General features: G+C 42.4%; 1 protein-coding gene across 1 annotated transcript in view; it reads right to left on the reverse strand.

Moving 5' to 3' along the window:
* The window catches only part of IGFN1 (immunoglobulin like and fibronectin type III domain containing 1), a 392,344-nt gene that overhangs the window by 282,775 nt on the left and 95,691 nt on the right, over nucleotides 1-13,878 (reverse strand). Inside the window, exons 8-9 of the mRNA XM_078644199.1 lie at nucleotides 9,975-10,088; nucleotides 9,047-9,215 (exon numbers count right to left, since the gene is read on the reverse strand). Coding sequence (XP_078500325.1) covers nucleotides 9,047-9,215; nucleotides 9,975-10,088 — 283 coding nt within the window. The remainder of the gene's footprint in view (nucleotides 1-9,046; nucleotides 9,216-9,974; nucleotides 10,089-13,878) is intronic.

Below are 13,878 nucleotides of genomic sequence, written 5' to 3' on the forward strand. Positions count from 1 at the left end.
GGACTGCCAGCACCATAGATGTGCCAGGTCTCCGGTCAGCCGCAACAAATAGCCAAAGGTTCCAGGCCCTGTGAGTTAATGGCTTCCTTCCCTCAAATTACGCTGAACATATCAACCATGGGATCCGATTTGATCTCCATCCTCTCACGCCATTTCAGCAGTCTCACGGTGCCATGGTAGCCTAGTGCAGTGCATGATGGTCCTGGCACACAGGTGGGGGGCTGACCAGGCAATCAGAATCATTCCAGCCAAGTCCCTTTGCCGCATCATCCAGGCTGTTGGTCCACTCAGGGCCCATCCCATTCACCGCTGTAAAACACCTCCTGTTGTCATGCCAGGGCCAAGACGAATAGGAGCAGGGGCCCGAGGATCATTCACGGGCTTCAGTAATGGAATGAAATAGCTAGTGGGTTAAATATAGCGTGTCGCTCCACAGAGCGAACCTAAATTGCATCCAGCATCTTGCACAGCAAGCCACAGCACCCTCTGGATAGATTTCTCCCCTTAAGACAACCAGTTGCATCAGTTTCAGAATGCCTGCTCATGGTTACTGCTTCTGCTTCCAGAATTTGTTTCTAATTAGCAGTCCTCTATTGACTCCATGGTTCAGCTCGTCCACGTTCAATGTCCTGCAGCTTGGAGGGTTTTTCCTGCTAGTCAGATTTTTTTCAACTTCCAAACACAGGTCTGCCTAGTTGGGTAACCTAGACTTGTTGACATGGAGTCCGAGTTTAGCACTAGGAGTGGCAAGCCTACCTCTACTCGAAAAAGACCATCAAGTCACAACCTAAGAAATCTGCCCTTGTAGATGGAAGAACATAGGCTCCAGCTTGTTTAAAGGCAATACACAAGGTTTTACTATTTTCACTGTAGTTTGTATGTCTATTCTAAGTCTCCACTATGTAACAGCAAAATTACGTGATGTACTTCTGCCCAGCGCTAGTTCAACAAAATGTATCCTTTGTTTTCCCAGACACAACAAAGATCACTAGGTCAACTGTTGGCTGTACCTGGTCAAAATCCATTCAGTTCATGAATACACTTGGCTTCCTCAACCTGTGGCCATAAATCTGACTAGAACACAGTCTCAGCCGAAACACATCTGCCTTGTAGCCTCAACATATCTGGGACAAGAAAAGCACATAAAGGAACAGACTTTGAGAATAAACTTAAGCAACCTTTACACATTAGTTATATTTCATAACAAGGTATACAGTGTAGCTTTGAAATAGAGACAGAATAATAAGGCGGTTGGGGAGGTGCAAAGAGAGCTCCAGGACATGTATATAAACCTGCAGTTTGTGCAGAATTTGGTTCTGTAGCGGTAATGCTCTCATTAAGTCTGATCTGGATACATTTAACCTCTGCGAGTGTTTGTCTTCATTTGGGGAGCTATGGCTACTGTGCTACCAATTATCGCAAGGCACTGCCTTAAAAGTCCAGTGAGACCATTGAGGAACGCTGAACTCACTCCTCAATCAACCTGCTGAATTCCGATTTTGAACACTCCGATACAGACAATGCAGACAAAGTCTCATAAGAGACTAGGCTTGATAAGTTTGCACTGCCAAATGAATCCAGCCACTGATCAAGTATAGAATTTCTTGACAGAAGTCAAGACCCAGTAATTTAACACTACATGTTCAAATCTTGACAACTGTGAATTAGAACTGAACCTTCTCGCACTCAAGTTTGTTTGTCCAAGTGAAACGGTATTGAAAGTGGTTAGGTGCTACCTGAGTACCTCCTTCTGAGCCTTGGAGGGTGAAGAGATACTTATGTTATGTTATGTTATGTTATTTATACACTTCTATAGCGCACGGCCACTCCACTGGAGTATCCCGGCGCTTTGACGAAGACTCCCAACCGAAGATGGGGAGAAAAACATAACACCAAAAGGGCATACAGACATAAAAACAGCCTCAAAGATTACGGGAAGAGCCAAGTCTTAAGGGCCTTACGGAAAGACAGAAGACTGGAAGTCTGTCTTAAAGAGATTGGAAGATCATTCCATGCATGAGGGGCTAAGTGCCGAAAAGACCGTCCTCCTACTCTTGCCCGTTTGATAGTGGGGACACTCATTTTTGATAAGGACGAGGATCTGAGAGATCTGAGAGGTGTATACCAAGACAGTCGTTTGGAGATATATTTGGGGCCTATGCCATGCAAGGCCTTGAAAGTCGTGGTCAGTGTTTTAAATAAAATCCTTTTTGCAACTGGAAGCCAATGCAATGTGGCGAGAAGATCCGTGGCTCTGGCTTTCCTTGGAAGGCCAAAAATGGCTCGGGCTGCAGAATTCTGGGCGATTTGCAAACGCCTGACCAGATATTTGGGAAGTCCCAAAAACAGAATGTTTGCATAATCCAGCCTGGAGCAGATCAGTGCCTGGACAATAATTTTTCTGTGCTGGATAGAGACTAGGGGGAGAAATTTGCGAAGCATCCGCAGGATGCCAAAACATTTCCCAGTGAGAGATGAAATATGTGGTCCGAAAGATAGCTTGTTGTCAATCACCACTCCCAGATTTTTGGCTTTCGCAGACGAGCTAGTGGGAGGAGACATATCTTTCGGCCACCAGGTTTTCCAATCGGGTTCAGATGTACAGCCAAAGAAGAGCAGCTCCGACTTGTCGGCGTTGCACTTCAGCCCATGGCATCCAAACCACTCAAAAATAGCACTCAAACATCCGTTGACCTGGACACCATCAAACTGACCATCCCCATTACTTACAAAGAGGAGCTGGGTGTCATCAGCATAGCTGACAATCCGGGCGCCAAAAGACTCCGCCGTCACCGCCAGGGGGGCCATAAAGATGTTAAACAGAAGGGGGCTTAAGATGGAACCTTGCGGGACCCCCACTTCAAGCGGTGACATTTCAGCGTCATCCCAGTCGGGGATGGCGTCCCCAGATGCACACAGTGTAGAAATATTTCCTTATTTTTTTCACGTAATTCATAAATGAAAATTACATTTGGCCCAATGCATTTCGGGCAATAATGCCCTTCATCAGGGGCATAGCTTCTCTTCCGAACTGTCGGAAGTTTGTTTTGCCAAAGAGTATGTTTTAAATAAATTCAATATGCATGAGTGTCAACCTGAAAAATTTAAAGCGCCTCCATCAGGCTTGACACGTGAACGAAGTCAATAGCAGTTCACAGACCGTTTTCTACTTTCTGAAATTTCGGCGGGCGGTTAGCTGGTCCTGCCATAGCTTCGAACCTATGGCATATTGAATTTATTTAAAACATACTCTTTGGGAAAACAAACTTCCGACAGTTTGGAAGAGAAGCTATGCCCCTGATGAAGGGCATTATTGCCCGAAATGCATTGGGTCAAATGTAATTTTCATTTATGAATTACGTGAAAAAAATAAGGATCACAATTTGAGAAACTGAATGTTTCAATAAAACTTTATTCTGAAAGCATTAAGTGTACAAAGGAAATTTTTCTACACTGTGTGCATCTGGGGACGCCATCCCCGACTGGGATGACGCTATCATAAAAAACAAATCTTGACAACTGTCATCAGTAGTTCACGGTTCTGTAAGGAGGATCTCTTGATCATCCATTGTCAGGGTTCCCTAAACAAAAGTTCAAAAGTAATCCTCAGCAATTAAAAGATTTGCTAGCCATGTGCCAAATTAATTTCATGTTTAAACTACATATTTATGGATCTGAAAGATCCACAGTTGGATTCTTAATAAGGAACATGATTGGAAAAGCCTTTGCTTGGGCCACTCCTCTTGTTGTCCAAGGCAGCCCACTTCTGGGTAATTTGGCAGCCTTTATTACTGAACTCTGGACTGTTTTTGATCTCCAAGATCACACATTTTCTGCCCAGGAGGATATTCTGGAGTTTAATCAAGTATCCTTAGATCTTCAATCTTTTGTAGCTAAGTTCAGGGCATTAGCTTAAGAAGTTGAAAGGCCAGATTCAGCTTTTTAACCCTGTTTCAGATTGGGTTATGAGATGAATTAAAGGGCTAGGCTACTTGCGTAGCCCATTGACCCACTTTCCACGAGCCGTTGAAATTAACCACTCATATCGATCATCACCTTCGAAAGAGAAAGATGGAATGCAGGAATCTAGTTTATAAACCAACCTAAGACCAAGCTCGCAACACAGGGACCAAGCTCCCAAAGCAGTTGAGTCCAGGGAAGAGCCAATGCAAATTGGTTTAACTAGGGGTACATTATCTGAAGAGGAAATGACTCACTGCAGGAAACTAGGCTTATGCTTTTACTGTGGACAAAGAGGTAATCCTTTGGACTCTTGCCCTACCCGACATCGAATTTTTAAAAAAAACTCTGAAAAATTAAGTGCTCACCCTTCCTGCAGGGAAAGGTGATGAGCCATTTTCCCAATACAGACACTGCCACAATCCATTAATCAGGCTTGCTCTATCTTCTTAAGAGTAGTGCTAAAGTTTAATAAGAATTCTTGTACCATATCTGTTTTGATTGATTGTGTAGTCTCTAACTGTTCTGAGCATTCAATGGGTGAAAGTAATTGTACCGTTATGAAGAAGGAGAGTCTAATCACAGTAGAAGCTGTGGCTGGAATCTCAATTTTGTCTTGATTAGTAACTGAACAAACTGAAGTAGTCCAGTTATATACCTGCTCTTCATGAGTACATTGGTTTTGACCTTATTTCTATTCCTCGCTACCGGTTATCTTGATATCATGGCTCACCAAACATAACCCATATATCAACTGGACAGCCAATTGTATTCTTGGGGTAAGAATGCTGTATGATATGTACTCCATATCATTCTAGTTCTCCACAAGAATCCTTCTTGAGTCAATCCACAGACACGTAGAATCCATTGCTCGGATATCCTGATTTCCTAAGGAGTATCCTGAGTTCCTGGAATTATTTGATGACCCTGAAAGTGAAAAAGAACTTCCTCCACACAGACATTTTCACCACACTATCAATTTAATTCCAGTGGCGGTGGCATTGTTCATTTGTATTGTTTCTCTGTCACTGTTTGAATGAGCAGCACTGAGGGTCTACTTAGATGACAAATTGAAGAATGGTCTGGTAGTCACGTCTAAATCTCCTGCTTGAGCTTATTTGTGTCAGAGCCCCACAAGTCTTACCTCTTCTTGTGAAGTGATTCCGCAGAGACGACAGGAGCCACCGCCCCTGTACCCAGCTTACCCGCGCAGAATGTAAACCACAGTAAGGATGAGATGGGAACAGGGAAGGGAGCCAGAAAGGAACAGCAGGCCTGGGTTGTGTGGAGTTCGGGCAGGGATATGACATCAACTGGTAATCAGCTGCAAGACAAAGGAGATTACATTAAGGAAAGACCTCACCTTCCCCCTTTCATTGCAGACCTCTTGGCACACACAGAAGGCCCTTTCACCCACAAACTCACCAGTGTAATGCAGGCTGCCGTACCCAAATGAATGGCTTGTTGCTCCCAAAGGAAAGAAAACCAATGAATAGCGCTCCTGCGCATAATACAAAAGTGTCCTGCGCTCCTGCGCACTTAATAACCCCTAGGCAATGTGCTCCTGCATGTGTCCAGAACCCAAGGATAGCGCTTCTTGCACGTTAGTTCATCCCTGGCGTCACAACTGGCAAAGAAACTCAGGTAAAGCGCTCCTGCGCTGGGAAAGGTTTACAGGTGAAACAAAGGAAAGAGGTTAATTGCGCTGCAGCGCGGGACACCAGAAGGGGACAGCCGCTCCTTCACTGCGGCAAACTCGGATCAATTGGAAAGCGCTCCTGCGCGGCGTAGAGTCCGAGGCAAGGGATAACCGCAGCGCTCCTGCGCGGCGGAAACGTGGCAAAATACGGAACCAAGTCGAGCGCTCCTGCGCTCTGTTGCTGCACGAGACAGCAGCCGGGGAAATGTCTGTTCAATCTTGCCAGAATCCAAAGCGCTGTTCTGGCGGGAGAACGCGGTATTAAGCGTTTTCCCCCGGAAGCGCTTGCCTGGTCTGTGAGTGAAAGACTGGACCGGGACTCGACTTCCGCCGGAAGTGAGTATCCCGGTCCCGCGTATGTGCCCAGCAGTCTCCAATGACCGGCAAAATGCCGCAACACGACAATTTGTTTTTGATTCCTTAAATGGGGCCCTCTGAACTGTGTACACCAAATGGGTTTAAAACAGTACCAAGGATCGATATCGCTTGTCCCCAATAGCTGTTATCTTGGAAACGGTAGAAGTTGTTGTAATTGTTCCAAAATTAACTTTGAGGGGGCCTTATTATCTATTGAGGGTGAAAGCTGGTGATGAGTGGATGAAAACCTTCCAAAACCCTTTTGGATATTTTGATCAGAGGGTAATGGCCTTATGTCTTTGTGAAGCCCTGGCAAATAATGCTACAGAACACGACTCCCAAGTTAAATGAGTTCTCTATTTCCTTCAACTAAACAAGTTACTTGCAAAACCCCAAAAGTGTGTTTTCAGTGCAACAGCTGAAGCCAAAAACAGTTGCTTTGATGAAACTAATGAATCAGGATTTTATGTTAAGCAACCCCTGGTGGGTGGATCACCCTGAATCCTTGCAACATAGTTGCCATTTGCATAGATTTGGAACAACCTTTTGATTTGTTTTTTTCTTATAACAAGCACAATGAAATGGTTTTCTGTGGAGATTGTGTAAACTCTTTTCCTGATCATTCAATAGTTTCCCTCTCAGCGATACTAGACCCACTGCCAAAAACGAGACCACGGTGGCATTTGAATAATTTGTTGCTTTCAGATCAGATCTGGTTGGAGGAGATGAGGGGCTTCATAAAGGATTTTTTTTTAAATAAATGGCAATACTGTCACTGATTTCATGGTTTGGGAAACATTCAACGCTCCTTTAAGGGACAGGTCATAGGTTATAAAGCCACGCTTAATAAGTTAAGACTCTGTAGAGTAGAGTAGGCACTTTAAGCAGTAGTTGATAATACTATCAAATAATTTATGGGTAGTAAGGGTAGACCAACAGCCCTAGCAGAGCACTTAGAAAAGAAGGAGCATCTAGAAAAGCAAAACAAGATCTTATAGATTTATTTTTAGTAGAAGAAATTTCGGCGGACAGAGCATTTCATGTTTTTGTTTTGAAACCTTACTTTTCTCATTCATATAAGAAACGATTTCCACAACCATCCTTGGTTGACGGTCAACAGGAATTAGTAGTGAATGAAATATGTGATTCCTCCCCTAGAAGAGGGAAATTAAAATTCCTAATAGACTGGAAGGTTTAATGATCACCCATGTGATCATTTCTGGGAGCCAGCTGAAGCTGTCAATGTTCCGATTCTTGAAAGATCAATTTTCAGGAAACATCCTAACAAACACAGAACGTCTAGAGGGAGATTGAGTATCAGGTCTCAGTGGGGGCCTAGGCGCACAGCAGCACAGCAAAGCCTTTCCTACTGAGCTCCAAGCTCCATCGGCATTTCAGAGAGCTTGCTTGAGAAAATAACGTACCGGCCTGGGCCGTCTCCTGTTGCCCTGTTGATCTATGGTGCGCTAGAGGAACTGGTACATTATGAGCTGAAATCTGATCTGGCTTGTGCAGCGTCTCTGTAAAACAGTACCCGTCTAGTTCATGTTGCTTTCTAATCCAGTGCAGGATTTTTGGACTGCTTGAGTTCCTTCTTTTTGCCCTTCTCTTTCCCCACAACCGTCCAGATATAACAGAAGAATAGTACTTCCTGGTCATAGGTATCTTCCTCCTGCATTTACACTATGAAAAGGAGCCAGAGTAGAACCACTTGTGTTGAAATACCTCCTGCTTTGGATTGTTTCCTCTTGGTTCTTGTTTGGGGTTCTTATCATTTTGTTTGAGTATTTTCTCTGCTTCGCTGTTTTGTCTTGCTTGCATTGTTCAGCTAATCTATGTCCATTGGTCTTCAGCTAGAAGAGGTCAGATTTTTCCCTTTCCAAACTAAGATCTTCTTTGTAAAGTAAATTAGTCTTGTTGCCCTGAAGTCTCCGCTTACTACTAGGAGCAGCGGGTACTACCTTTACTCCCAGAAAACCATCAAGTTGTCACCTGGAAGAACTGTCCTTGACATCTATTATACAATGTACGGAGGGATCAGAATTACCATTTTCCTTTCCCCAGTACCCATCATGTACTTTGCGTTGGCCACTGCTCAGTCACTGAGCCTGCTCAGTAAAATGCAGTATAGACTGAAAGCTATGGACCTTTAAACATTCCAATCTTGGCTCTCTTATTTGACCAAAATAGTGTTCTACTGATGCATTTGTCCACTTATGTGCTGTTAAATCAGAATGTCAAAAAAGATTGGCTGTCAAAAAGTAAAAGTGTATTTATCTGGTGTTCTAATATATTGGTTATGAATTGTGGTGGTGCTGTATAGATGATTTTTACTGAAAATGAACTTCATATATCCTTGCTTTCTCAATTTCTTTGATGCAGATTTTCTAGCTGCAGCCATTTTGAATGATAGTTTTGGAATTTACCGTATCTGCTAGATGTATGTATTCAATACCAAGTTTCTGGGAACAACATTTTGTTAACAGCATATCAGCAGCCAGTGTAGTTTTCTAATGAAATATTGTCTCCAGTGATGTGCTTATTTACTTGGATATCTCTCACACACCTTCATCAACACACATTCATTTATTTTCTTGAGCCTCTTACTTGTATGTGAGGTATAGGTCATGCACCATATTAGTGGCCCATTTCTGTGATCTTCAAATTGGACAGAATGCTGTAGACAAGACCAGTAATGTGCGCAGTGGTAACAATGTCTTCTTTTCTGCTGCATATACATGTTACATTCTTATTGGTCTCTCCATGACCTTTTTATATTTTGGGCCAGATAACCCCAAGACCATCAACCTCTTTAATAGCCTTCAAAGGAAGATCAATTCTCATGACACTCAGGTTAACAGACTGCCCTACAAGTTCATGACTCGAACTCACAAGAGGTGGTACCAGGGAGGGGAGAAACAGAGAAGAGTGGACATTTAGAGCTTTTATAGGTGAATGCACTTGTAGTTTGAGAAAAGAAAGATTCAATTGTATGAATACAATCCATGCTCCTGCTAGCAATGCCCTTACAATTCAGGTCAAGTTCAGTTGAGAAGACATCTGCGTCCTCCACCTTCACCTGGTACCGGCCCACATCCTGGGGATTCACATCAAGTATAGTAAAAATGTAGCGTTTCCCAATCTGGCGTAGAAAAGGACTTTTCTTTGTGTCAAATCCATAACGGAGCAGTTCACCATCCTGAAGAAGAGAGACAAGCATTATCCTCAACAAGATGCATTTTTCTAGCAAATCAATGAATTCTGGACATATTTTGCAGAGAATTTGGTCACAGACAAAATACTGCAACCGGATGTTATCACAGGCAAGTACGTAAGTAGTCTGTCTTCATTTACAGTCATCAAATATGTGTGGACTATGTTGGATAGTTACTCGTTAGTCATGTGGTGTTCTTTTACTGAAAAGTTTTGGGTACGTTTTTATAAGATAGGACTTTTACAAATGTGTCCTCAAAATTTACAAATAAATTCTTATTGTCCAGCAACCTTACAAACGTTCTTCTTCAGTTATAACAGTGCTAAGAAAATAACTACAATTTTATGAAAATAACTACAATTTTAGATCTTTTTTAAACAACATCTTGCAAAATGGCCTAGTGTGTGTACAAATGCAAGTGAAAATGCCTTGAGATATACATTTCCCTCCTAATAGTCATCTATGCAGTGTACCTTTAAAACTTTATACCCTTTTGCTTAGCGTATTCATTTGAATCTGAGTTTTCATTTGGGTTGTGGCACTGGTATTTCATGAATTTGATTTGGTGTGCCAAATCACAGTTTTATGAGATTTATTGAAAGGCCTTCTCAATGGAAAGTTCCAAAGAACTGCGTTAAAAGTGACCAACGTTATTCACATGGATTTCAAGTGGTGACAAGGAAAAATAGGCAAAATGTCTCCTCACAAGTACAGTTGGATTCTTTTAAAGGCCCTTTGATTTACCTTGTATAGGAAGATTCTGCAATTGGGATCTTTAAGTTCTAGCTCAAGCTCGAAAATGCCATTTCCCTCGGGGGTTACTTTCATGTGCTTCAGGTTGGATACAGAAGTGACGTACTAGAAATGACACAGAGCACAGAATCACATTTGCTGAAAGCACCAATGGTTAAAGGCATTAGAATCTTGCAAACTGTAGTTACTTTTGAACAATTATTAAAAGCTTTATTAAAATCAATAACAATTTCCACTGCATATTACTGATTGCTCCAACATAATACCTTCACAAACATAGATAGTTTAATCGTAAAACACTGAAGGAGCAAGAACAGTAGTTAACTGGAAAAAAGTGATGCCATGTTGCTGAAAGTATTAAATAAAAAGTATATTTTTCTATGGTGATAACTCAGCGACCTCAGAGTGGTTGTAGGCAAACCCAGACTTGCGATACTTAATTGTTTTAAGCAACTGTACAAGGGCATTAAGAGCTATAGAAAAACCTAATGTACCATGAGTTGACCATGGACCTTATTCACAAAGGTAAATTTACATGTGCATATTTACTAATCTGTAAATGTGCTTAAGCTCCCAGGAGTAAGACTACACTCTTTCACTACTCACCATTTCAAAGTGTAGATTTACACCAAAGTGTAAGCCTTCAGGTCGTCAACCTATAAACGCAGACACTGGAGATATCTAAGACAGAATTCAAGAGTGTAAATGTACTACTGTAAACATTTCCCACATACCCCCTCTCTGAGCCACATTAGGCTTCGGGGACCCTATCCCCAGGGACTTGTATATTTTAAAGTGGAGAGGGGACAAATGGCCCACCTCCCCAAGGCTCACCAGGCCCTGATGACCCTATCTACCGAGGGTCTATTTTTTTTTTAATAGGAGGAGGGCATGCTGCCCCCCCTCCCCTTGTCTCTTAAGGCGCTTGGGACCCCATCACCCAAGGCCTCTTTTTTATTTTATTTATTTGTGTATTTTGTAAAGCGCGTAGCTGCCCCAACGGGGCGTCCCGGCGCTAATGAATCTGGAAGCTATGGGCACATGAAACAGATTATAGATCAAAAAGATGGGTTTTGAGGGCCTTGCGGAATAGAGATTCAGATTGACAGGCTCGGAGGGATAAAGGGAGCCTATTCCATTGCTGAGAGGCGCAAACTTCAAAAGTTTTCCCTCCCTTTCGGGTTCTCTTAAACCTAGGAGTGACTAGGAGAAGCTGGGAATTTGAGCGCAGTGATCTGGCGTTGTGATAGGGACGTAAGCAGGTTTTAAGATAAACCGGGCCTATGCCCTGCGTAGCCCTGTATGCCAATGTCATGGCTTTAAATTGACATCTTTTATTTATGGGCAGCCAGTGCAGTATACGGAGATGCAGGGTAATATGATGTCTGGGAGGAATGCCCTCCACCAAACGAGCCGCCGCATTCTGAACCGCCTGGAGTCTGTTACACAGACCGGCCGTAATGCCTACATACAGTGCATTGGCATAATCGAGATGGGAGGTTATCAGGTTGTGAACCACTGTTTTTCGACAGTCAATGAGCAGATAAGTAATGAGTCTTTTTATTGTTCTGATCTTTGCAAAACAGGATCCTGCTACAGTTTGCACCTGGGCATCGAAGGTAAGCTGGTTATCCCAGCGAACCCCGAGGTTCCGTACTGAGTATTTTGGTACAGGGGCTTGACTCAAGTCGTCCGGCCACCATAGATTGGATGACAGTGGGGATGGTGTGTTAACCCCTTCGGCGCTCATGACGAGCCCAGCTCGTCATGAGATTAACGTGCCCTACGCTGATGACGAGCTGGGCTCGTCATGTAACGCGGGGTTTTTGAAATCGCAGCGCGCAGCGGAAAAACCGCTAGCGCGCATGCGGTTAAAAAACAGGACCTCTGTTTTCCCCGCATTAAGCTTGAGGGAATTTGAGTCCATCCATCTTGATATGTTCCTGAGGCAGGTTTTCAGTAGATCGAATGCCTTGGCAGTGGGCTCTTTGAAGGTGAAAAGGAGCTGGATATCGTCCGCATAGGAAGTGGTTTTAACTCCAGCCTGAGCAATCATTTCAGCAAGCGGTGTGTAATAGACATTAAAGAGGAGTGGGCTTAGGGAAGAGCCCTGAGGAACTCCCCACTTGAGTGGTCTGGCAGGGGATGTGAAAGGGGGAGTATAGACCTGCTGAGTGCGTATGATGAAGCTGCTGCATGAGTAGCATATAGATCTTATGAGTATTTAGCAATACCATTATCTTACCAGGAGCATCACAATTGGTTCCAAGGCAGTTCCACATACACTTCAAAATGTACGACTGGGCTCTCTCAGTAACGAAGGGGTAACCTGGCCAGTCTTAGCAGGCTATAAGGCTTTTCCATGTATAAATGCATTAAAACAGAGAGAGGCTGCATTACGTATATGGTTTGAGGCACAGAGAGCCTTAGGATGGAACGATGTAGTGACACTAGCGACGCCATTATGGGGCACAAAACAGCTCGGTATGCTGGGCAACACCAAGGGTTTCCACAACTGGGACCAAATAGGTATATCCACCGTGGGAGACCTGTGGCAGATGGGGGTAATGGTTACTTTTGCCCACTGGATGATGTCATCAGTGATGTCATTTGAGATGTCATTAGTGATGTCACTGACCATGTCATGAATGATGTAATATGTGACATCATCAGCAGTGGATTGTGGGCGTGCGAGTTATAGTTATAGTTATAGTACAACTAACTATAACGGGGAAATTTCAATGGTTTTGTATGAGTGAAATGTCCAACTAACTATAACACCCCTAAAACCTATGGTTTTTCAGTGAATTTCAAAGGTTTTTTAAATGCTAATTCCTAACTATAAAATGTCTGAAACATATGGTTTTTTCAGTGAATTTCAAAGGTTTTGTAAATGACAATTTTTAAATGTATTAATTCTTATATTTATTTTTTATACTGATTTACTACATTTTTTTAAACTATTTATTTTTAGACATTTTATTTTTTAAATTACATTATAATTACATTATACATTACATTACAAAATATACTTTCTCAGAATGAATTACTTTAGTTTAAATACTTTGCAAATAGGCAATAGACTTTTAAGTACAGAGTTACAGTTGTAATGCGCAACACAATTTCAGACACAATGAAACATTGAGCTCAATGTGAATTTCTAGTTAAATGCAATTAGTTACTTTTTGGATTACTTTTCTAACCACATGACTAGATCCTAGATTCAGTCCTGGGATATCTCCTGTAAACAGTTGAGTAAAAACGTTTTGGTTACAGTAGTGATTTTTAAGGAATATTATTGGATTTTAAAAGTTGGCACTTCAAAACTTTTTCACATAGAACCACCCATGTTATCCTATGGGAGGAAATTCACTTATCAGGTAAGTAGTGTTAACGTTACTTTTTCTTACTCAGTGGTGGATCCTGGATCCAGCACGGGTGCATCTCCTGTAAACAGTCGAAATAATGCGTTTAAGTCATACAGGCATTTTTTAAGGAATATTTTTAGTTTGTGAAAATAGACAGACACTTTTCTGGTGAAAACCACACAATGGATTCCTATGGAAGGAAATACAAGTTAGTGGTAAGTACGGTTAGAATTACTTTTCAGGATCACTACTGGGCTCAAAGAAGCAGCACTGAGGTCACTCCTGATAACAGGTGAGTAAATCAGAATTCGTAGTTCTGTTGATTTTATAGGAATTTTTGTACGTTTGAATAATCGACACCGATACTTTTCTGGTGAAAACCACACAATGAATTTCTATGGTAGGAAATACAAAATACTGGTAAGTTCGCTTAGAATTACTTTTCAGGGTCAGTGCTGGGCTAAAAGATGCAGCACTGACTTCTCTCCTGATAACAGGTGAGTAAATCGGAATTCGTAGCTCGGCTG

The sequence above is a fragment of the Lissotriton helveticus genome, chromosome 5_1, assembly GCF_964261635.1.
Source record: "Lissotriton helveticus chromosome 5_1, aLisHel1.1, whole genome shotgun sequence".
Lineage (NCBI taxonomy): Eukaryota > Metazoa > Chordata > Amphibia > Caudata > Salamandridae > Lissotriton > Lissotriton helveticus.